Source organism: Neomonachus schauinslandi, chromosome 3, assembly GCF_002201575.2.
Source record: "Neomonachus schauinslandi chromosome 3, ASM220157v2, whole genome shotgun sequence".
NCBI lineage: Eukaryota > Metazoa > Chordata > Mammalia > Carnivora > Phocidae > Neomonachus > Neomonachus schauinslandi.
The window spans coordinates 29555288-29581051 of NC_058405.1; the positions used below are offsets into that span (position 1 = coordinate 29555288).

The following is a 25764-nucleotide window of genomic DNA, read 5'->3' on the forward strand; positions in this document are numbered from 1 at the left end:
ATGAAAGGGGCCTCATCAGCAGGGATTCCATGCATGATGTATGAAGAGAGTCTTGTGTAAGAAGGGCAAATCCTAAGCAGCAAAATAGTCATACTCCAAATGCATCTATATGATTCCTTATTCACATAACACTTTATATTTTTACTTAGCTATGAAGCAATTGAATGCTGACCTTGTTTTTTCCCAGACAGGGAGGATAAGTACTACGCCCAAAATAGCCTGATTTGGAATTAGCACTCACAGCCCTAGACCACATTTCTCATTCCTTTAGCCTTGCACTTTCATTATGTTCTTTAGACCATATTTCACACTTAAAGTTCACCTTTTTAAATAGAAATTAACATTCTACTTCCACTTTCCCAGGAAACATTGCATAGGAGACAAAACTCTCAGATTCTTGTCCCATCTTTGCTATGAATTGGCCATGAAGCCAAGAATGAGCCCCCTAGTCTCTAGGTGAATTACCACATGGGGTGGTTCCTCCTGAGCATGAAATTTTACAGACAGAATAGGGATTTAGTGGAGTGGCGGACAGCAGAGTAATATCCAGTGTGCACTGCACAGCCTGAATCTGACCTGTTTTAGACCATCTTTGGGTAAAACTGCCAGTCACCATTGTTTCTCTCTACCCCATAAAAACTGAGTTCAAGAATGGATAGGAAGAATTTATTTTATTGCTGAAATACCACCTTGAAAGTGAACGGCAGCTTTCTGATTGTTTATATGTCCCCTATGGGTATCAAATCACTGGACAGTATAAAAAAACCCAGAGATGGCCTGACAAAACACTTGAGGACTAGCAGGAAGAAAGGAGAATTGCAGCAGCTAGAAGAAATGATGGAGGGATTTCAGTCCTCTCCTAGGACAGTGACAGAGCTGGAGAAGAAAGAATCGTGCTCTTCTGTGCTGGGAGCGACGTGGACTTGAAACTTGCGGGCAAATCAAAAACAGCAAAGAGCAGGGCCCCCCCAAATCAACCAGGCCGATATATCCCCGCGGGGTACTTAATGGAAAGCAAAGTCACACTCCTCATGAAGAGTCCAGGTTAACTTAAATACCGAACCCTGTTCGGGTCTGGAGGCCCCGCGCGTCTCGCCGGCTGCGTGAAAACTTGCCCTTGGTTTAGGCAGGTCGTTTGAAGAACTCAGAACTCCGACAACCAACAGGCCCTCGGGACGCGTCCCTGGCCGGGGACTGCCCTCTCCAGCGGGCAGCTCCTGCGGATGCTGTCCAGGCATCGCCCAGGGGGAAAGGTTGCAGAGCGGTCGGAAGGCGCGGGAGGAGTCTGGCGGTGATTGATGGGGAAGGGACGAATGAATAAAAGTACTTGTCTAGGGACAGCAAAGACCCCGACCGAGCAAGCTGAGGAGGCTACTTGCTCTGGCATTCCCTCAGCGTTTCGTCAGAGCCAGACCCGCCCGCGGCTGAAGGGAGGCGTGCTCGCCCCCGGAGCCGGCTGGAGGCGAGCTGCGAGCAGAGCTTCCCGGGAAGGAGGTCCCCGCTCGTCGCTCTGCGCCTGGTGCTCCCGGTTCGCGAGGTAAACACTCCGGCTTGGTGTGGAATTAAAATCAGTGATTGAACCTTGTCCTGGGGCCTCAGGTCGGGTTAGTAGTTGCGGATATATATATATATATTTTTTTAATCTAATAAAAAAGAAAAGATGTATAAAATACAATGAATTGTGTTGTTGGAGTAAAGGAGGTTGGAGTAAAGGAGAGCGCATGAGAGTCAGAAGCCACTTAAAGGGGACAGAGGCTTCCGACTTAATGCTGATACTCCCCCAAGTCGGACGAGTTGCGAAGTGCCAGAGTCAGCCGGTGCTCTCCGGGGGGCTCCGGGGCATTCCGAGCGCAGGCAGCTGGGAAGTAGCGGCTTTCATTCGCCCGGAGGAGTCTTCGCGTTCAGACACCGGGTATCCGCGTTCCCTGCGGAGCAAAATGCAGAGATTGGCATATGCCCTTGGCCTCTAGCTGCCTTGATTTCCCAGTTCCCACGCGTCTCTAGTCAGAACGTACGTGTTTCCTCGGGGCACACCAAGGAACTCAGAGCTCTGCCTTGGGCACCCATCCTTCTCGCCCTGGCACACCCCTTCCAGAATGCCCCGCCCCACTGCGAGTCACTTATCCCCCGGGGGAACGCCAGGGAGAAAAAAAACACGGGGGAAGCTGGATCGGGAAGGGCAGTGGACGGGCGCAGGAGGGTCACGCGCACCGGTTCAGCCCTGGCGCGCAAACTTGAGTTACATTTGCTCGCGGGCAGTAGCCGCGCGGCTGCGCTCTGCCGGAGCGGGTTTGCAGGGGCGTGGCTGGGGTAGCTGACCCAAGCGTCCTGCCTTTCTTCTCTTGCTGGTCTCCAGACTCCAAACTGCAGAGCAGCCACCCGACGCCCACTGGAGCAGGCAGCAGCATGCAGCCTCTGCTAAGTGGGCGCGGACGCGCCCTGGTGGCGTTGATCCTCGCCTGCGGCGTGGCGGGGGTCCAGGGACAAGAGAGGGGATTCCCGCCGGCCGGGGCCACTCTGCCACTTCTGGGGCCCGGAGACATAACGACGCCCCCCACTGAGGTTTCCTGGCCCAGGGGTTCCAACGCCAGCGTGCAATGGTCTTCTGCACCGCCGCAGATGCCTAAAGCAGGGAGAACACTTGGAGCCCCGCCACGCACCTTCTCCCCTCCCCCCTGCGAAAAATCCACCGAGATCAAGGAGACTTTCAAGTATATCAACACGGTGGTGTCCTGTCTGGTGTTCGTGCTGGGCATCATCGGAAACTCCACACTGCTGAGAATCATTTACAAGAACAAGTGCATGCGAAACGGCCCTAATATCTTGATAGCCAGCCTGGCTCTGGGAGACCTGCTGCACATCATCATTGACATCCCCATCACTGTCTACAAGGTAAAGGGTTAATATCGACGGGAGGGTGCCTAGTTAGGAGGAGGGAGATGGGACGCTTACTCAAGAAGATCCATCGCCTCCTAAAGTCAGTTATCACCGGAAATAAATTCCCTACTGGTCTTTAGTAACCTTAGGCTAAGCCTCGATCGAGTGTAGTCCTCAGACCAGCAGGATCAGCATCACTGGGGAACTTGTTAGAAATGATATTTTATGGCCCCACCTCCGACCTGCTGATTCAGAAACTCTGGGATGGAGTGAAGTCGTCTGTATTTTAACAAGCTCTTCATGTGATGATGATGAACTGTAAAGCTTGAGAACCACTGGTCCTGAAGTATCTAGTCCCTAAGCCCAGCTCACCGGGTCCATTCTCTCTGCAAAGGTGTGGTCCGTGGATTGGCAGGATTGATATCACCAGAGAGCCTGTTACAACTGCAAGTGCAGTCCAGACTTAGAAAAGCAGAATCTGCATCTTAAGATATCTAGGTGATTCATATGCACGTTAACCTTGGGAAGCATTTTTGGGGAGGGCCCTGAAAGTAGAGGGGATGGAATGGGTTTTTAGGAAACAAATGGGCTAGAAGAAAGAGACCCAGACAAGTGAGTACACCAACACAGTTCACCTGCTGTGAATGACTGTAGTGTACCATCTCTTGATTGCAGGTCTACAGTGGGCCAAGCACTGAAATGGATAGGTTACTTCCCTTTACTACTTTTGACAACCCAGCAGTAGATATCTCACCATTTTACAGATGACTGATAAGATGTTCAAGGTCTCACAGTTAGTAAGAGATGGAGGTGGGAATCAAGCCCAAATCTATCAAGTCCAGAGTGCAAGTTGTACCCTCATCGATTACCTTGTGAACAAACCAAAGGGGGCTCAACGCAAGATCTCTAAGGATTTCAGTAGCTAACATTACTGCAATTACCACGGGCATCGGAGGAAACAGCAGGGAGAGCTAGAGCAGGACCTAAACCCCCACACTATTTGACTCCAGGTTGCTTTAGAACTCTAGACACATCCCAACGTCGCTGGGTCTCAGGTTCCTCAACCCTACAATGAGGCTGTTAGTGCCCACTTACTGGGGTTTTGTGGTGCTAAGAAAAATAGCCTAAGTGAATGAACCAGAATATTTTAAAGGCCCAACAGAAGATTTTAAAGGCCCATGCAAGTATGTAAAACTCTGCTTACCCATCATGCTCAGTAATAGAAATATCACACAGAAGAACAGAACCAAAGTGTAAAGGAATGGGAATGTGCTTTGGGAATTTGCCTGAAGGTAGTCCAGGGCTCAGTACAAGGGGAAAATATGGCATGGAGGGCTAGAAAAGCATCATTGGTGGCGGCGGAGGCGGGGTGCGGGGGGGCGGGGAACTCAAGATCTTTGTTGAGAAGGAGTCACCATAAGGCATGCCTTTAAATCCTAATCCAAATAACCATTCTTTAAGGGAATTTTAGCCATTTCTGAAGTTTAGAAATAGAATTCGAATTAAGAGCCAGGCACTCCCACAAATGGTAGATAAATAGAAGAAATCCTAAAATCTGCATGGTAACTGGTTCTCCTGAAGTCTGAGTGTTTCCTGGGAGAGGCACAGTCTGAAATGGGTCCCTTAAATGCAGTGACAGTTCTATTAGAGCCAGAAGTGACACACTTACTTCTTTAGGGAGTCCCACAGACCAAGTCTTACCATTCCAATTTGGCAAAGGATTCCAATTCAATTAATCAAAACTAACTTGAGAAACTATAGAGTACAAGGTGTTGAGAATTTTTTAAATAAGCACAGGAAGAGCCCTCTGAAAAAGGAGATTGCAATCTAGGTTTGCTAGGCTTGCAGAGAATTTTGTGAAAGGTCTCTCTGGGGAGGTCTCAGAAAACCCCACATGTCCAACTCAGTCTGAGACCTTCTTAAGCCAACCAGCAGCTGAAGTGCTGTATGGAAGATGGGGTTGAGGACATTTTCTTGTAGATGGGTTGCTTCTAGGCCGGTTGAAATCAGCTCTTCCAGGACCGTCTTACTTTGTCTGTCTGGTCAAATGATTCACTCGATCAACCTGAGGATATCTGACTCCCAGGGGGGCACATAACTTTTACTTCCATTTCAATTTTCTTTATGATTTGCCTAGGAAATTACATCATTTTGTCTGAAGCCATTCAGTCTGCTAAAGCTGTGTTTTTACTTCTGAAGTAAACAGACTAATGAGTCATTACAAATCTGGCCATCTAGTCATCTATGTTGGTCATAAACAAATCCATCACAAGGGATAAAGTGCCATTGCCAGGTTTGCCAACATGGAATCTTACATGGGAGCCTTTGGTTTATTTTTATAGTGTGCATAAACCTGTGTCACTTGCATAATATAATAATAATGGATGCCGTCTATTATGCACAGGTTCTTGGTTTATTTCACTAAATCACTGCAAGAAATCCTATGTCATCCCTGTTTTATGGGAAAACTACGTGTTGGAGAGGTGAAGAAGTAACTTGCCCAATGTCACACCACTGGATAGTGATGAAACTAGAGCTCCAATGCATCCATCTGGTCCTAGAAACTGTGGTCCTCCCTGTCTCTCTGCACTGAGTGAACTCAGACCCAGCATGCCCTTCTCCCGCATGGAGTATTGTTAGAACCTCATTTGAGTGCACTGGTGGAATTATATGATACACTAACACACAATAAGATACTCAGCAAATGTTTTCAATTCTAATCTGAGTCATTTGAAGATTTCTTTTTTTTTCAAGATTTATTTATTTATTTGAGAGAGAGCATGAGTGGGGAGAAGGGCAGCGGGAGAGGGGCAGAGAGGCAGAGAGAAGCAGACTCCCCACTGGGCAGGGAGCCCAATGCGGGGCTCCATCCCAGAACCCTGGGATCATGACCTAAAGCCGAAGGCAGACTCTTAACCGTCTGAGCCACCCAGGTGACCCCATTTGAAGATTTCTATCTCCTGAAATCCTTTTCAGATGTTCTGCAATATATAATATGGATAATACCGCTGTTTGTTATTCTAGAAGATTTATTTACCAAACACCCAATTCAGACTAGTTAAAAGCCATTTATTCCCCTAAATAACTGTGGTAACATATAAGTAAGTTTTTAAAAATGCATTTAGAATTTCAGCATAGTCAGGCATGATACTTAACACAAAGTAACTTAAGTGAATTATGAGGGCCATTTCAATTTATCCTAAAGTGGGACACTTGAATCTCTAAACCAGTGATTTCTAATTTTGTTTCTGTGGGGTTTTACAATTCTCTTTCAGAATCCAGTTTGTTGTATATACTATATAAAATTTATATATATATTATAATTAATATGGCATATTAATTTTATATATCTATATATAAAACATAAACAAATTTTCATTCTTATCATAAACACACACACAACATTCACAAAATTCTGAGGGGTTCATAGAACCCACCCATCCCATCTGTTGGCACACCCAAGGGACCAGAAACATCCGTGTGAATCTATTACATTAATCTGGAATTCAGTAAATCCAGTGTTCAAAAAAGTTGGCAAACCCCAAAATGTCATAGTCTTTGCTACTGCTGGAAATTGAGACAGAACTTCACAGGGAGGAGCTGCTGTGAGATGCTGACAAACCTCAGGCTATAGATCTGTTCTGCCTTGACTCCCTCAAGGCACTGGGTCTATGGAAACTCCCTGGTAGAGTCAGTCCTCTCACCAGGTCTCTTGTGTCAGAGAGGAAATCCTCTGACAAAGTCCAGAGAGGTGTCTTAAGACACCCAGCAGAGAGAAGGTGTTGAAGTGCTTCACATATTCACCTAAATATGCTGAAAAGAAGAGCCTGGCTTACCCTTCTCAGCAGCACATGGTAGGGCTCTAACATGCTATGATACGTCAGGCCGTCCAGATGAAAATGAAAAATGCAGTCATTCAAAGAGGACATTTAAAAGTATATATGTATATTTAACACATATATACATATACAAACGGACAGGTGAATATCATTTGGCACAGTGCCTGGCACATAGTAAGCAAAGAATAAATGTTACTAGAATGTGTGTGTGTATGAATAAGAATGAACATTTTGAGGTTTTTTTTCAGCTTTTGCCATTATAAACGTGACTACAAATAATATATTCATACAAATGGCTTTGCACGCATGTGTGACTATATCTGCAGGATAAATTTCTAAACTAGAATTCCTGAATCAAAGGATATATGCATTTGTGATTTTGATAGATATTTCTATATTGTGCCCCAAAGTTATTATGGTCCTCTTAGTTTGAATCACTATTTTATGTAACTTCTCCATACAGATATACATGTATTAATGTCTATCTCTAATATATACGTGGATCACCATGCCAACATGTGCATGGTCTATATCTATACTTGAACTAAAAGCCAGGATTTATAAGTATCTGATGGGAGGATGAATCTCTCTTTATTCACAAGCTAATTGTGTCCTTCCTGTATAGACTGCAATGAATGCGGTAACCTAAATGTCTGTTGCCTGTGAGACTCTGTCTAACTACTAAGTTGGAGTAGCACCGATGTCAAAGTTGTCAAAGCTGTGTAAAAAGCAAAAGAGCTAGGTGTACTTCTGGATGCTGTGAAGGTTTTATGTTGGTTGGTTGATTGGTTAGTTGGCGGTTGGTTGGTTGGTTTGGCTTGGTTTGGTTTAGCGGTGATATTTAACAAAGCTTGGTTGCAAGTTGAAGCTAAAATTTATTTAACTTCTTTGAACTTCTCAAGCAATTAAAAATTCTTGGGCAAATAATAAGTTTTTAAGTTATCTCTGGATTTTACTTAACAATTTCAGTCTGTGCTATATTTGCATGGGTAACTGAGTTAATACAGTTAATTCTCAAATACAACTTCCTTTATGTGTAAGCAAACTGCATTTGCAAACAAATCTGCTTGTGAACTGTAAGACACTGACCGATAAGAACATTAGTTTGATAAAGATCCACATTTAATCGGCTGTCCAGTGGTGGTGGAGTGCCATTGGATGGCTTTGCTGTTAAGATTTTGTAGGCTACTATTAGAAGCAAAGGGCCTGCCTTCGTAACTCTGAGAGGCAAAATTGCTGATCTTTAATGTTTAACTAGTTAAAGTAGGGTACACCTAACATTTAAATGCTGGCATGTAAAAATGTGGCATTGCTTCACTGAATCCACAAATGAGTTTTGAGTGAAGTGACCTTGACAGGTAATCAGACATTTCCTGCTTGTGACACTATCTTTCTGAACAAACTTACCTTTCTCACTTCCAGTCTTAGACTACTTCTAGTACTTAACAAGTTTGTGTGTAATTGACTAGTTTCACAGTTAGAAGTCAAAGTCAATTGAACACCATCAAATTTAACTTTTGAAATTATAATTTTCTGGTCAATAAGTGGGGGTTTATGCACGTAGAACAATACATGAAGTAAAAGTATCATTGGATAGGGAGTCTGATTTCTTCCAAGGTAATAACACTCTTCCCATCCCCAGTTAAGTAACTGAGATATTTTACTGAAATTTTAGTAATATTTAGAGATGCTCTAGTAGCAGAAGTTCTTTGAACCCAAAGCAGAACCTAGATACCTTGAGATTCATTTACCTAACGCAAAAAAAATTTAAGGAGCACCAATTAAACACATTTAAAGTATAAGCTTTTTAAAAGTACTAATCAAGAGTTAGACTATGAGCTCTGAATGACCTAGAATCAACTAACAAATAAAACTAATACCCCAACACCCACCTAGCATAGTGCCTGCAACAGTCAATACCAGACAGGTGCTTGTTGACAAAAGATGTTATACATAAAATGTAAGGACAGTGGACTTTTCTAATCATATTTTTTATAACTGCTCAGATGAAAAAAGGAGGAAGTTTGCTCCTGTTCTTATATGAGGACATTAGTCATAATTAAATAATAGGTCAATAGCATAATTCAAATAACCCAGGACCTCAAGATTTCATATTCCCAATCCATTGCTCCACACGTGGATTCTCGTGACAAAATGATTGGCAAACTCTTGGCCTTGGGCAATGAAAGTTCCCTAGGTTAACTTTATGGTACTTCTTGTATTTACCTTTGATCTGCCACTTGGTCACTCCATAAATCCAAGCCTCTTAAAATATCAAGGCAATGTTTCTTTTAATACACGAAGGCTTATCTATCAAAGGCTTTACATCTTTTCTTTACTCACTTTAAATGAGTTGGTCAAGATTGAAGATATTTCCATAGCTATACAAGAGGATGACAGAGCCAAAACCCTGTTGTTTCAAGGCTGGGGAGCCATGTTCTTCATTTCTCAAAGAAAAACCATATAAGGTTATCTCTGTGTGGCTAATATGTTTTATAGTTGATTAGTTTTAGAGAAACATGCCAAATGCTAATAAATGATTAAGTGCTTTAAAGGGTGTTGACAGATAGAGCCTGAGTTGAAATAAGATTCAAGATGTAATTTATGATGTGAAACATTCTCTTTCAAGACTTTACAGAGTTAAGACGAGGTTGATTATGTTTTGGAAATAGCCGAGTGCGGTGTGTCGGGTATACCTTAGCCAACAAGTTCTCTCATTTTAGACTTCTGTTCTTCCCAGTGCTTTTATCTTAGAGATTGATTATTGCTCTTTTCCTGTAGACTCTCTGGTGAAAATGTAAACAAATAAGAAAACAGCCAAAGTGTGGTGGTACAAGAGAGAGAAAGAGGCTCATGCTTGAGTCAGAAATGTATTAGCAAAGTGACTGACACAATTCCCCGCCGTTCTCTGTCCCCGAGACTCTCAGCCATACCTGTGCCCCCTGATTTGTGTCCTCTCTCTACTTCTTTCCTCTTTAGCTCCATTGTAGTTTCCAGAAAGGAAGAAAACTATTCTCTGGATGTTTACATTGTACATATCTTCTTCCCCCCTCGCTCAGTGTTTTCAAATTATTATAAAGGGCTTTTAGGGGCGCCTGGGTGGCTCAGTTGGTTAAGCGACTGCCTTCGGCTCAGGTCATGATCCCGGAGTCCCGGGATCGAGTCCTGCATCGGGCTCCCTGCTCGGCAGGGAGTCTGCTTCGTCCTCTGACCCTATCCCCTCTCATGTGTTCTCTCTCTCTCAAATAAATAAATAAAATCTTTTAAAAAAATTATTATAAAGGGCTTTTAGATTCCATAGTAATCAAATGTCTTCTCATCATAGCTTACCAGTGTCCCCTAAGATAGTGTCTGGATAGAATTCGGTTTAAGATGTGAAATGATTTAATAAGGTTTGTGGACTTCACAAAGTTTGCAAGTCTCTTTCTGAGCCATGAGACCATCAAGTTGTAATTCGTGCTTCTTCAAGTGTCATAGTGATCTTAGAGGATACAGTTCAGATAAGTGAATCTACTAATATGCTAGGTTTGGAAAGAGCATTTCTTTTTTTTTTTTTTTTTAAAGATTTTATTTATTTATTCATGAGAGACAGAGAGAGAGGCAGAGGGAGAAGCAGGCTCCCAAGGAGCAGGGAGCTCGACGCGGGACTCGATCCCAGGACTCCGGGATCATGACCTGAGCCGAAGGCAGACGCTTAACCATCTGAGCCACCCAGGCGCCCTGGAAAGAGCATTTCTTAATGCTCTTTGTTGAATTCTTCAGAATGTGTAATGTGTCAGTGAGTTTTTAAGCACAAACTATGGATATGCTTTTAAGTTCAGATAATAGGAGAGTTGTTATAGACTGTTATAGACTTGGAAATAGATTTCATTGGCCTGTTATAGACTTGGAAATAGATTTCATTGTAACACTAGTAGGAAAATATATTTAAAGTGAACTTAAATTTCTCCTAAGACATTTATTTTTGATCTTTTTCTCTATCTCTTTGCTTCTCCTGGAGATTTTGTTTCAAGAAACTTAATTCATCTTCATGGAGTCATCATTCCATTTCAGCAAGTCATAGGAGTATTTCCAGAGCAGGAAACACCTCCTGTTTTGGGGTGTGCCTGCAACGGATTCCCGGAGATGGAGTCTCTGTCTCACACAACTCCAGGGGGCACTGTTCACATTGTGGTCTGTTTCAGTGTCACCCCTGGGGGATAAGCTGGCATTATTTCTCACCACATATTTCTAATTCACACGACCTAATCCTTAAGTGATTAAGTGTGTTTTAATGGATGCATGATGGAACTTGTAATTGATATTTGTCCCCAAGGGCACGGGTACACCGTATGTCAAAAAAATATTTTCTATGTACTTGACCATCAGCTTACTTTAAATTCTGTCCCTATATGTGATTTTTAAAAAGAAATGGAAATCCTTGAATGAGGGTGCTCTATCTTTAAAAAGCCAGTTCGAATGCAGGAAAAACTCTTATCTGCTCCAGGAAACAGAGATAAAACAGAAAAATACACCCTTTCCCAAAGTTGTGAAACACAACTGCTCCATTCTTTACCTCTCTTGACTCTTATTGTAAAAACATTTCTATAATACCAGGCATTTGAAGGAAATGTTCACAGCTCATCACAGCAATCTGGCCAAGTAACCCTGGTTGTTGTTAATACGTGGCTCACCCAGCCTCTGAAACGATCATCTCCTACAGCATCTCCATGCTTAGGGCATCCATCTCCACCAAATTTACAACTCACGCTCCTCATAGGGCCCTATGAGATGGTGAGAAACAGTAGGTTTGTTTTATGTCAGTCATTTCCCTGGCAGCTTTGAGTAGGAGAGGACAGAGAGGAATTTTTGCTTTTCACCTTTTCTAGCCTGCTTGGAAGGCAGAACTCCAAAAAGAGAAGAGCCAGCCGTCACCCTCTATCCCTCAGGACCCTGGCTTCATGTGTCAGGAAGACCTGATCTGGAAGGAGGAAGGAAGGGCCTGAACTAGACGATACAAAAAAATAAATGCAGAGCCATCTCCGTTCTCTAAAGAATTTGCTTCAAATGTGAGAACTGAAAGTTCATGACAAAAATTTTAATCACAAGATTTCTGCCTTACGATCGCATTCATTCTTTTCATCCCTTCACATGCTCATTCACTGCTAATAAACAAGCTTTTAATGAGTGACCACTGTGGGTGCCAGGCACTATGCTGGACATTATAAATGTTACAAATGAAACAAATAAACAGTTAAAGCTCAGTACATAGTCTTAAGTAAAAAAAAATAGAAAAAGAAAATAGTATATATATGGTTAATGAGGCGACTGAACATTTATTAGTGCGAGACTGTTAACTTCCGAATTTCCTGACTTTATGGGGCTTGATTCCTTTGGGCATTAACATTGGTATGTATTAACAGGGTTTTTTTCCATTTAACTTCTCAAGAATGTAATTTTTAATTAAAAAGAGAAATGAAAAATGTAAATCCCCCAGTTGGAGAGACTTTGTAGGACTCAACAATACTTATAAAGAAAGGATATTTATTTCCTGTTCAAGCAATTTGTCCTTTTAGAAATTAAGAAAAAAACTCCATAATATAAAAATAACTTTTAAATGTGATGTAAAAATAATGTATTTGGATGCTATGGCCTTTTATCTTTCTCAAACAGCTATTCCAACATAAAGTAATGAACTCATGGTCATCTTTGAGTAGAAACCTTATAATCAGTATGATCACGTCTTTTTTTAAATCTAGTGTTGATTATTTGTTTTTATTCATACAATAGAAATGTTCTAGAGAAGCAGTATAAGCTGTAGGGGAAAGGGATCAGCACAAGCGTGGCCTCTCATTTGTCAAATGGACACCACATTGCTATAGGACCTAACAGTAACAAAAGCTCTTCTTTCGATGAGCCATCATGATGTGAAAACCAGTAACAGTTAATGGGAGTATTTTCTAACTGGCTCACATTTAATAAATGGTAGGTAATATGTATTCAAACTTAATTTTAAGCAGGAGCTAAAAATTTAATTCATGTGACAGGGACCTCGAAACAATACAGAATTCTAACATTGACTTTGCAGTTAGGGAGACCTGTTTGATTATGTGCTTGATTTGTGTCCGGTATTCAGATCTTGCCCTTAGGTTTTCTAATTGAATGGGGTAAAGTCTCAAAAAAAAAAAAAAAAAAACCTAAGCATAAGGAATAAGAGTGTATTATTGCTGGGTTTAGAGTTAGAATTGCTTCCTCTTGCAATAAAGAGCATCAATTTCCCCTACAAAAAAGAAAGCTATATTGTTGGATTTCAAATTAGGTGTTGGATGTCATGATTTTTGTCAACAAATAGTGAAATAATTAATTTCCAGTTATCATAAAAATCTCTAAGAACATTCTTTCACCAAAATGTAAAGATGGCATTTTGGTTGAGAGTGATTTTTGTTTTTAAACTTAAGCAGCTTTTCTCTCACCTTCACGCAGGGTTTTGTTTACCTCTAAACAAGAGGTTGATATCTTTGCATTTTATTTTATTTTATTTTATTTTTAAAGATTTTATTTATTTATTTGACAGAGGGAGACACAGCGAGAGAGGGAACACAAGCAGGGGGAGTGGGAGAGGGAGAAGCAGGCTTCCCACCGAGCAGGGAACCCGATGTGGGGCTTGATCCCACGACCCTGGGACCCTGACCTGAGCCGAAAGCAGACGCTTAACGACTGAGCCACCCAGGCGCCCCAATATCTTTGCATTTTAAATAAGCTCCCAGCACTAGATTGCCCAAGACTTACTGGAAGACATTAAGACCAAGATGAGCATCAGTAGTGGGCCTGGTTTCTGTGACTGGGTGTCTGACTCCTCAGCATCTCCACAACGCCTTCTGATTGGAGAGAGGCAGGGGTTGCCAAAGTCACCCTTCTCATTATGAAACAATAGAAGTGCCAGCCTGCACTTTGTCTCTCATCTTTTGTGGCCTCTCAGGACCAGCAGCATTCAGACCTGAATTGAAAGTCTGAAAAGCTGAAAGCTGATGAAGGTTAATTAATACTCCCTAGTTTGCAGTTCCTTTCCCTTTGGAAGGGTAGATTAGAAAATTGTAATCCCTCAGTTATGATTAGGTTTCTGACTATCTCTGTGTTGAACTTGAAGAGAATAGTTACAATTTTCAGTTTGTGTTTCCCTGTGCCCTGTGATAACTTGGGTCAGAGGTTGGGCTGCAGGCCTCCCAGTGGTATGAAGAGCAATCATCTAATTTCTAGGTTGAGCCAAAAACAATAGTAACCTCAAAACAGGGCCGGGATTCAGTGCAGAGCTCATTTCCATTGGCCAGACTTCTTTCCCTTCAGCGGCCTGAACACTCATTCATCTTGATTCATCTGATGGCTGTACTTACGTGATACTAATATTTGCATATTTGGATATGATTTGAAACAATAAGATATTTGAAAATGTCCTAAGTTTTGGATATTATATGAATAAAATAGCTAGGTGAGGGCGCCTGGATGGCTCAGTCGGTTAAGCGTCTGCCTTTGGCTCAGGTCATGATCCCAGGATCCTGGGATCGAGTCCGAGCCCCACGTTGGGCTCCCTGCTCAGTGGGGAGCCTGCTTCTCCCTCTCCCTCTGCTACTCTCCCTGCTTGCGCTCCTTCACTCTCTTTCTCTCTCTTTCTGTGTCAAATAAATAAGTAAAATCTTTAAAACATTTTTTTAATTTTAAAAAAATAAAAATATTCTAAAGAAATAAAATAGCTAGATGATTAGGAGAAATTTTATTCTGCGTCTAGATATTTTACCATTGACACATAACTATGGGTTTACAAATACTAATCTTGATTTAAGTCTAAATCATCTTTTTTTTCTATGGTCAGTTTCTGCAAAACACTATATATATAGACTCTAGAATCAGACCGTATGGGTTCAAATGTGGATCTGTTACTTAAGTGAGTAATAAACCAAGTTACAAGGACAAGTAACCATGTGAGTAATAAACCAAGTAAACCAAGTATATTACTTGTCTAATGAGATAAAGCAAATAACCTCGAAACTTAGTGACTTGAAACAATACACATTTATTATCTCACACTTTGTCTGTGGGTCTAGAATTCAGGAACCAGAGTGGGTGGTTCTGGCTCAGAGTCTCTCTCTCATGAGGGTGCAGTTAAGATATTTCCCAAGTGCTGCAGTTTTCTGAAGATTTGCCTAAAGCTGGAGGATTCTCTCATTCATACACCTGACACATTGGTGCCAGTCATTTTCAGGAAGCCCCAGTTCCTCACCATGGTGGCCTGTCCATAAAAGGGCTTGAGTGCCCTCCTGATATGGCAGCTGGTCTCCCCGAGAATGAGGGATCCACCAGACTGCAAGGAAGAAGCCACAGGCCTTTTGTGAACTAGTCTCAGACATCACACCTCATCCTTTTGGCCACATTTTGTTCACTAAAAGCAAATTATTAAAGCCAGCCCACATCTCTGAGGGAGGGGAAATGAGGCTTCACCCTTGTAAGGGAGGAGTAGCCGAGAATTTGTGGACATATTGAAAATCAACACAACATGTTAATAAACCCCTAAGTGCCTCAGTTTTCTTATCTATAAAATGTGCACCATAGTACTATCTTACAGGATTCCTTTGGAGATTTCAGTGATACTGTACGTGTAAAGTGCTTAGAAAACCCATCACAAGTGCCATGTAAGTGTCAGGTTTTTTTCTTCCTTTTTTCCCCCCCAATTCATCTAAGGATAATCAGAATTATTAGAAAGAATATTGTCTGGTTAATTTATAGCAAGCTGGTCTGGTGGAGTCCTTGGAACTGGTTGGAAACTTTTTATTCTTATGTTTCCAAGGGCAATTGGCAGTTCATAGTTGGTTCAGACCTGAGGTATCCTGAGTCTTCCCCCATTTCAGTAAATGGTCCCACCATTCATATGACAAACCTCTTAAAATTTCCTGATTCCACATATCTTATATCCAACCCATAACAAGTCCTGCTGGCTCTACCTTCAAAATATATTTCGTCTATAACCCATTCTATTCAGCCCCCCCGGTCACCACAAGCTCCGGCTTGACCCCACATTCTATTCCACATTGAGCAGCCACAGTGATCTTTTTAAAAACATAAATAAGACCGTGCCATTTCCCTGTTGAAAAGCTTGCAATGTATTACCTTAAAAAATTATTCCAACTCCTGCTTCTACAACTTCATCTCCTAGCCACTATAGCCTTGATAGCTGTCTTCCTGTCCTTTCAGCCCACCAGGCTTATTTACTTATTTTTACCCCAGGACCTTTGCACTTGCTCTTTCCTTTGTCCAGAATGCTCTTTGCATGGCTTACTTTCTTATTTTAGTCCGGTCCCTTACATGGTGCCTCTTCAGAAAGACCTTGCTGAGAAGTCTATCAAGAAATTACTTAAAATCCCACCATACTTTCTTCATATGATGACAATACCTGTGTGACACCATGTTGAATATTTGTTTTTTTTTTTTAATCTACCTCCCTCATTAGATTATAAGCTTTATGAGAGCAGGAAGTTTGCCTGGTTTATTGATATGCATCCTGTACTCAGAATGGTGTCTGGCATATATTGAATGCTCAGTAAGTGCTTATTGAATGAATGAATGATCAGAATTCTGAATCAATTGATTAATCCAGAAGTCACAAGTAGAGACTAGTCGGACCCACAGATATATTTTTGTTAAGACAATGCTATATGTGGGGCACCTGGGTGGCTCAGTTGTTGGGTGTGTCTGCCTTCGGCTCAGGTCATGATCTCAGGGTCCTGGAATGGAGCCCCGCATCAGGCTTCCTGCTCTGTGGGAGTCTGCTTCCCCCTCTCCCACTCCCCCTGCTTGTGTCCCCTCTCTCGCTGTGTCTGTCAGATAAATAAATAAAATCTTTTAAAAAAATAATAAAAAAAAAAGACAATGTTATATGACAGTGTTTTTTTTAAAATATGAGTTAATTGACACCTTTTATAATTATGAGGTTTTATATAAAAATTCCAACTTTTTTGACTAAAATCAAGAAGTTTTTTGTTTTGTTTTGTTTTTTTATTTCTTGGCAAAAATCATGTCATGGTTTTTAGCAGCTTCTCCTTTTAGATGGGGTTTGCCCCATACCCCGCCACTCTCTATTACTGACTGATACCAATGACTTTCCTACACCTGGCTCCCTCCACCCTCTGCCTGGCCCTGTCGATTTCCAGGACCCTAGATTAAGCGTATCTGTGGTAAGTTTGCCACCATCTGGCCTACATGTCAGGGTAACTTAGAAATGAAAGTGATCTCATGCTGGGGCTCCAAGTCATATTCATACTAGACACAGTTCGGCCTTTGGTGCCATTATAAAACAATCCCCCAGCTTGACAAACTCCACAAGGGACCCTCACTAGTGAAAGGACGGAAAGACTCAATTGTGTTTCAAAATAGTTTTCACTTTGGGAAGATTATTCTTTAAAACATTTTTTAAAAACACCAATTTGAAAAACTTTTCTTTATTTTCAAAACCTCATGAACACTCAATCCAGATGTTTACCTAAAGTGATTCATTAACCAGTGTGGGGCACACCCAGTTGTCCCAGGGAAGAAAATAACTGAGCTTAACAATAGATGGTTGCATAGTCTGAAGTCAGACGAAGAGAAATATATGTATAATAGCAAGAACTCTGTCTTTTTGCTCATTGTAGAGCTGGTGCCTATATATTTTAGGGGTTTGAATATTAAGCATCTGCTACGTGACAGGAACTACATTAGGCAGTTGCATAGGCCTTATTCTGTCTTAAACTCCAGGGATTCCAGAGAGCAAAAATGAAATAAAACAAACAAGTAAACGTTATAATACATACAATAATTGTTGATAAGTGCTATACATAAAAAGGAAAGTGGAGTAGGGTAAGAGAGATGGGAGCCTGGCCAGGTACTGTATTAATAATGTGGTTAAAGTAGCTCATGTTGAAAAGATTAGCTTTGAGCAAAACCTGAAGGAGGCAGGGGAGTTCGCCAAGTGGATCTGTGGGTAAAGAGCCTTCCAGAATAAGGAGACACCTAGAGTAAAGCCCGAAGGCAGGAGTGTGTCTGGGGCCTTCAAGGAGCAGTGAGTAACTATTCCCGCTGAGTTACTGGGCCGTCAAGTTGACTACAGTAAAGAATAAGTATACAAACGCACACACTGTTCTCCGTAGGAGCAGACTAGTCTCCCCAGCTGAGGAACGTTTATTATCTGTTATTACCGTTTATCGTCTGTATTTTGGTTTGGCCATGACCTGAGCATGTGAGAGACCCCGTGACTGTATAAGAGCCGTTTGCAGGGCAGCAGGCTCCATTTTCTAAGGGGAACTTACAAGACTGACCCCAGTTGGCCCCATGGTAGCGATCCTGAGCCTGAGCTACTGTGTATGCATAACAAATTCTCATGAACTGGCTGCGTTTTCATTATTCCCAACCACGCTCCTGATCCATATATCGAACACTGGTGCTTTTCAAAGGGGTAGTCCATGAGGAAAAGAAGAAGAACTGGAATTCCTTATCTTACTCCGTATGGTAATTATGGTCCACTAAGTAATGCGGTTCAGAGGGCACTATGTGGCTATCTCCCTAACAGACCTTCATGTCTTCTCAATGCAGCTGCTTGCTGAGGACTGGCCCTTTGGAGTTGAGATGTGTAAGCTGGTGCCTTTCATACAGAAGGCCTCCGTGGGCATCACTGTGTTGAGTCTATGTGCCCTAAGTATTGACAGGTAAAAGCGTATATTTAAGCCAGTTATATCCTGAACACTATACGAGTCATTGCTGTGTTACTTAGAAAATAAACTATGTAATTCAATAAAACAGCCTCTGCCAGCTTGACAGATAATTCTGTTTTGTTCTTCAGATATCGAGCCGTTGCCTCTTGGAGTCGAATTAAAGGAATCGGGGTTCCGAAATGGACAGCAGTAGAAATTGTTTTAATTTGGGTGGTCTCCGTGGTTCTGGCTGTCCCTGAAGCTGTGGGTTTTGATATGATAACCTTTGACTACAAAGGACGTTACCTGCGAATCTGCTTGCTTCCTCCTACTCAGAAAACAGCCTTCATGCAGGTGAATTTTACCTTTTCTTTCCTTTCTGTTCTTGCCTTATAAATATTTAGCTACGTTCCCCCCTGATCCTCCCTTCTTGGGAAGCTATTGATTGATGACTGTCCTTGGCATAAATTAAGAGTGTAAGCCCCAGGACTGTGGGGCGAAGGGTGACTAATGACCCATGCTGCAGGAAGCTAGGTCACTACTTGTGCAAGAATTCCCCAGTGCCCAGGGATGCAGATAAACCAAGTTCACGTGAGAGAATCGATCTGGATTTATAGCTTCTCTACTCAACTCCCCCAGAAGGACTGACAAGTACTGCATGTTCTGCATAAGACAACATAGCAGTCATCAGAGGGACTGGATGTTTCAGTGAATTATCAAGTAGAAGATGCCCTGATGTGGATGGATTCTGAAAGGCAAGCCTGTCCTCTCTCTAAAGGGAGAGCCGCCATTGCAAAGAATTTTTCATCTTGGCCACTTATTCAAGAATGTTGAATCAGAAAAAAAAAAAAAAAAAAAAAAGAATGTTGAATCAGGAAATAGGGGGAAAATGGCAATGCTGGTATTTGTAGGCAGATCTTAATTTAAGTGTAAAAGACATTTCCCACCAGAATGGGTCAAGAGGAGTTAATGTACTTGGTCCAGGTGTCACCCAGGATTATTTTCTATTTTACATATAAGAAGACCATACACAACTTTAGGGATTGCATATATCATGGTAATGAAAAGAATTAAGAGGGACATTAATATGAAATTGAGAATGAGATTGCTGACTTCTTGTTTCTTATCAGTTAAAAGGGAAAAGTACTGCATAGATTACATAAATTCTGCTCCAACAAGATATATCTGGAGCAACAGTTTAAAAACAAAGAAAAAAGAGCAGAAATAGAATAAGAGAAAAGGCATAAGTCATAAGCAGCTTTGATTTTCCAATTGGTAAGTTAGATTTATACACTTCTTAGCAAAATGGTTTGTATAGACCTTTCCACATCGATTTTTTTCCAGAAAACAGACTTGTTAAAGAGTGAAAGCTTCCCTTAAACACAAGGATGTCTTCACATATTCAGATGTGGTATTTTGCACAAATGCATTAAGGATAATTTGCTTGTGTGAAGGAAAACATATTTGGAATACCATATATTTTTAATTTCCTCAATTGCTTAAATTTTTATGCATAATTACAGCACACTGCCTTAGAGAGTTAAAATGCTCTTTAGGGAAAGTTTGTTTCATTTAGTATAAGTATTTAATTATTTGTTCAGTAGATGTGGCCTGAAAGATTCTATATAGCCTTTATGAAATGGATCTACTCTAGAAGATAATTGTTCGTTGATGAGTATGTTGGCTGTTTTTTTTTTTTTAATTTAGCATTTGGCATATAAGATTTTTTTTTTTACAGAGGAATGTTAATCATACAATTCTCTTTTCTCCATAGTTTTACAAGACACATAAAGATTGGTGGCTATTTAGTTTCTATTTCTGCTTGCCATTGGCCATCACTGCCTTTTTTTATACCCTGATGACCTGTGAAATGTTGAGAAAGAAGAGTGGCATGCAGATTGCTCTAAATGACCACTTAAAGCAGGTAAGAGAACAGAAATATGTGCTGACTCACGATTACAATGATGATTATGAATAAGAAAAACCAAAATTATTATACACTAGAGCATATTTCCTTTTTCTTGCTTCTGGTATTTTTTGAATATCTATCTAGAGATACTCTATTCTACATAATCTAAAAGAATCTAGAAAGAGCCATTACTTTTTATAGATGAATCTGTAGTCATTTTGGTTCTAATTCATATTAACTATTCAACTTAAAGCTCGGTGTTCAGGATTTTTACAAATACCAGTGACTTTTTGTAAACAATATTAAAGGTTCTGTTTGGGAAGAGAGACCACTGTGATTATCTGAACCATCTATTTAGTCTCTTACTATGGTTTTATTTCAGAGACGGGAAGTGGCCAAAACAGTCTTTTGCCTGGTCCTTGTCTTTGCTCTGTGCTGGCTTCCCCTTCACCTCAGCAGGATTTTGAAGCTCACTCTTTATGATCAGAATGATCCTAATAGATGTGAACTTTTGAGGTAAGAAAGGTAAAATAGACAGAGTTTTGTAAGTAAATGCCATTCAGAAGGTTTTTTTTCATCGATCCCTTTCGTAGGCAGAGAGAGTACCATTTTGCTAGCCCTCAGGGAGCAATTAAGATTCACATTTTTTATCTTCATACCTATTGTAGAGGAAAGAATCAAGGGGACTTGTGAGAACACTGGGAATGGAGAGGCAGAGCTGTTAAAATGATGAGCAGGCGCCACAGTTGGAAATACCAGCTCCCATTCTCCTTTGCACTTTGCAAAGCCTTCTTCGCAGCCAGCTCAGCACTTCCAAATGAGATTTTATTGTAAAAGAGAGAATTGGGCATGGGCGGAGGGGCGTGATGGCAGAGAGAGACAGAGAGAGGAGTCATCCTTAGCAAAGACCAGTGATAAAGCCAAAAATTATGGATATGGATAATTTCTTTTCTTCACAAAAGTTTGTGAGGTTTTCTTCCAAAGTTTGTCAGGAATACATGCATAAAGCAGTGTATTATTCACAGACATGTTTTGGGTCGTTTTTTTGCAGCTTTTTGTTGGTGTTGGACTACATCGGCATCAACATGGCTTCCCTGAATTCCTGCATTAATCCTATAGCTCTGTATTTGGTGAGCAAAAGATTCAAAAACTGCTTTAAGGTAGGAGTATTTCAAAATAAAAAGCTCTTTTTGACCTAGCATCAAGTATAACTTTTCCAAACTATTCATACCTCTATCTAAAGAGATTTAGTGAATTGTTTTACAGTTTTCCCTTGCATTACATCACAGATGATTTTTTTAAAAATATGAGTTCTATTTAAATCACTGTACTTGATTTTTGCCTGTAAATCCTCGTCATCTACTCCCTACTGCCTCAACCGATCAGTGGTACTCACAGAAATGCTCAGAAAATTGGCAAAAAGTACATGCATTAATGTCTGACAGATATCATATGATAAAATAAGAGCTAAACATGAATTAAATGCACTGTTGCCATTTTTTTTTGGTAGGTTTTGGACTGTGCAGCATGGTTTGGATTATAACTCAGTTAGTTATAATATTCATCTGGACGTGAGAATAGCAAGTCAAATGAAGACATTTAATTCAGGTTTTACCTCCTCTTTTCCACCTTGCTTATATAACAGAGATGCGCTACTTGATGTGGAATATGTGTCATTATTCTTGATTTGGCTGCTTGCATTGTACCACCCATCCATCCATTCCTTCACTCCTTCACCAATCTAACATGAATGAAATGGTCCCCTTCCCTGATATGGACATGATCGATTTATCCCTGGTAGTTCATTCCTGGAAAGAACTTAGTTTCCTTGTAAAACTAAGTCAGTCTTAAATTCTTTGCCCACTCATAGACTCATGGATCGCAGAGCTAGAATAGAACATTCATCAAGTTCAACTCTCTCGTTTAATAGAACAGAAAACAATGGACCTCCCACTTTCTTAGACAGAGAGATTCTCAGAAAGCAAACAGTAGGAACAAAGTTTTGGATTAAAAAAAATCCAAGAAAAGAAATTTGGATAAATGAAACTGAGACATTTATATACTCTATAAGTTTATTGTGTGACAATATTGAAAAGGCACGTGAGCGTAACGTGCGGCTGACAAAAACCGGCAATGTGATACTAAGTTCATTGACATGGGAAGATGTTTATGACACCATCAGGTGAGAAAAAGCAGGCTGTGGAATAGTACACACAGCACAGTTTTATTAAAATAAATCGTACACACACTTCTACAAACATGCACGTATACAGTCGTGCTTATTGATGTGTGTAATATTTCTATTTGCACTGGAAAACGTCTTGAGGTATGTATTTATCAAATATTACGAGAATTTCTCAAGTAATCAAGAGTAAATATCAAGCCTTGAGTGGCTTTCCCCTTTAGACTTAATGAAAAGATGAGTTTTCACGATAGACATTTTTTCTCTGTATTTTCTAGTTTAAAAAGTTACCAGACGCGACTTACGTGATTATATGTTGTTAAAGGGAAAAATAAGAGAGCCTGGAAAGAAAGAAGTCGAGAACTCCTGATCATGCCAAGAAAGTCAGAACCCTAGAAAGTAGGAAGAGCCACCCCTGTGTCGCTGGCGTGAATGTATAACGAGTTCCTTTGCTTTGACAGTCGTGCTTATGCTGCTGGTGCCAGTCATTTGAAGAAAAACAGTCCTTGGAGGAAAAGCAGTCGTGCTTGAAGTTCAAAGCTAATGATCACGGATATGACAACTTCCGTTCCAGTAATAAATACAGCTCATCTTAAAAGAAGGCATATTCACTTAACGCCATGTTCTCTATTCTGGACAGAAGTCATTAAAACAATGAGGCATTTGCCAAACAAAACAACTGTGTGCTTGCACAAAACAATGTAAGAATGTAAGAGTAATTCTTCTCTTAGCACTCACAGTGACACATGGCATTTTGTGAGCTGTTTACAGCCGGAGAAGAAAAGCAGTGAGAATTAAGAAAGCCTCATCGTGAAAGCACTTAATTTTTTACAATCAGCACTTCAGCGTAGCTCCTGATAGCTTCCAGTATTCTCGTGCCCCACTTACGTTTAAGCTGAGCTCACTCTGAATTCCTATTAAAGAAGTTTATTTTTTAAATTAATGTGAATCTGATATAAAGGAAAATGGTGTCACTGTAAAATGGAATTTTTAAATAAAGTTAAAATGACTCAATTTAAAATTTAAAAATAAAATCCTTCGAAAGAACTTTTTTATTCATGGTGTCACACCATTGGTTGGACAATGTAAAAGCAGTTTAGCTGGTGTATTTTTGTGACATTAGAAACCTATTTGGAGGATCAGGAGGTAGTATCAGAAAGAGAGATTGAGGTTTTTGAAAATCATTAACCTTTCGACATTCAGATAAGATCAGATGTCACAAAGGGAAAGAGAGAGGAGCTTTGGAATGCTATCCCGAAAAACTGTTTGAAATCTTCCATTCATGTACTCTGCAGAGAAAATGTTACCTACAATTTTGGGGGGATTATTAAAACATTCTTCTTCTTTCACTATTGTAGTTCAAACACTATTTGTTTAGTTTTGTCATCTGTAAATACTTAGCTACGATATATGACATGCAGATGATTAAACAAAGGGCTGGCCCCAGCGTTCATACCTTTACAGGAGAGAAATGCCCGCAACGTCATCGTGGACAGGATGCGCGGTGCCTGGAGCCGTGTCCACACGGCTCTGGAGAAAGCAGCATCCTCTCCCACAGGCAGGGGTTAAAATGGTCTCTGACATAGGTCTAATATGATAATGACAATACTATTTTTTAAAATCACAGAGATTAATCCATTTAACAGCTACCTGTAAAGCTTATTACTAATTTTTGTCTTATTTTTGTAAATAACTACTAGAAAACAGTTCTCGACATGGTCCTTTTTAGTCACATACAGGCAAAACTGCTTTTTGGGACTGTAAGAGCTCTTTCTGTATTATTGCCTCATTCTTTCATGTCCCCAGCAAAGCGCCTTAGGTTAACTTGGGATGATATGTGTGTGAAAATATGTCCAAGAGAGAACGGAAGGGAGAGGAAATGAGGTGGGGTGGGAGGAAACCCATGGGGATAGATTCCCATTCTTAGCCTGACGTTCGTCATTGCCCCGTCACATCAATGCAAAAGGTCCTGATTCTGTTCCAGCAAAACACAGCGCAATGTTCTCAGGGTGACTTCAGGAATAAATTGGGCCCAAGAGCTTTAGCTCCGTCTTAAAATATAACAGAGTTTCTACTTTTTTTTTTCTTTTAGTAACCCTGGGCCACATGTCAGAAATGAGCTAGCAGTGTGGTTCTCTGTCAGCATCTAATGTGATAATACAGTAAACCAAAACCCAACAATATGGCCCAAAAGAAAGGACAATAATTAATTCACATGCCACATGGATTCTATTTACAGATCACTCACGGTCTTGTTGATTATTTCCTCCCCAATCATTTTCTCAGATGCTTGTCAACACAAAAGACATTTCAAACTTGGATTTTAAATTTACTTTGGGTGACTAATATCTTCACAGTTCATTAATATATTTTTTGTCCTCCTTAAGTTTTAGCTCCTTTTTATTACCTTGTACTGAGTTTTGGTTCTTCTTCCTCATTTACATCCCAGCACCCTTTCCTTCTCCATATCAGACTGTGGTCTGTAATCATCTTGCCAAATTTTGAAACTGCACACAAAGAGTATATACATGTACTATTTATAATGAAATTGCATTCAGTAACTTTTCTAAAAATTTTTGATTTCAAAATTTTAGCAGACTGATAAAAGTTGGTAAGAAACAAATATGATCTCTTGACATGAAACCCATATGGCCAAAGGAATACAGTTTATAGCAAAACATGGGTATGCTGTAGTGAACTTTATAAAATTGTAATATAAGCATGTAAAATAATTATATATTTTGTTTTCCTGTGGTCACTTAAAGTGGCAACTACTGTGGTTGCTGATTCCTTATTATGTAAACAAAATCAATAAAAATTTAAATTGTTTAAAAAAAAGACCAGCTTATTTTTTTGCTGCACAGGAATGATTTCTTAAATACTAACTGATTAAGTGTTTAAAGGTAATACAAATGTTACAAATAGACATTATTTATGTTAAGCATACAATAATCAAGGAAGTATAAAAGTTGTTAAATTAAAATGCCAGGTTTCTGGTCTCCAGGCCAGTTGTCGTCCTCGTTGTTGTGTTTTATTGTTGTGAGTAACCAGATATACACACAGACTTGTGTTTTCACAAGTTTTCCAAGGTTGATTATCTGGATGATAGTTTCCGATGGCCCCTCCTATCTACCAATCTCTGGTTGCCTGCCTTTGGAGCATTTCACTGGTTAATCATTATTGTACCAAAGGTCAAAGGTGAAAGGTTGAAATGAGCTTTTGGGATTACTCACTTCATTTCACAAATTTCTTTTGAGTGTTTGC

At 40.5% G+C, this 25764-nt stretch overlaps 1 protein-coding gene across 1 annotated transcript; it reads left to right on the top strand.

The window, feature by feature from the left end:
- Positions 1-1313: 1313 nt before the first annotated feature.
- Positions 1314-25339, top strand: EDNRB (endothelin receptor type B). Its single transcript, XM_021697864.2, is given in 10 exon segments — positions 1314-1349; positions 1351-1470; positions 1472-1556; positions 2357-2892; positions 18312-18424; positions 18559-18763; positions 20184-20333; positions 20701-20834; positions 21370-21478; positions 22962-25339. Coding segments are annotated over 10 exon segments (1623 nt in total). The 3' UTR covers positions 23097-25339.
- The last annotated feature ends 425 nt before the right edge of the window (positions 25340-25764 follow it).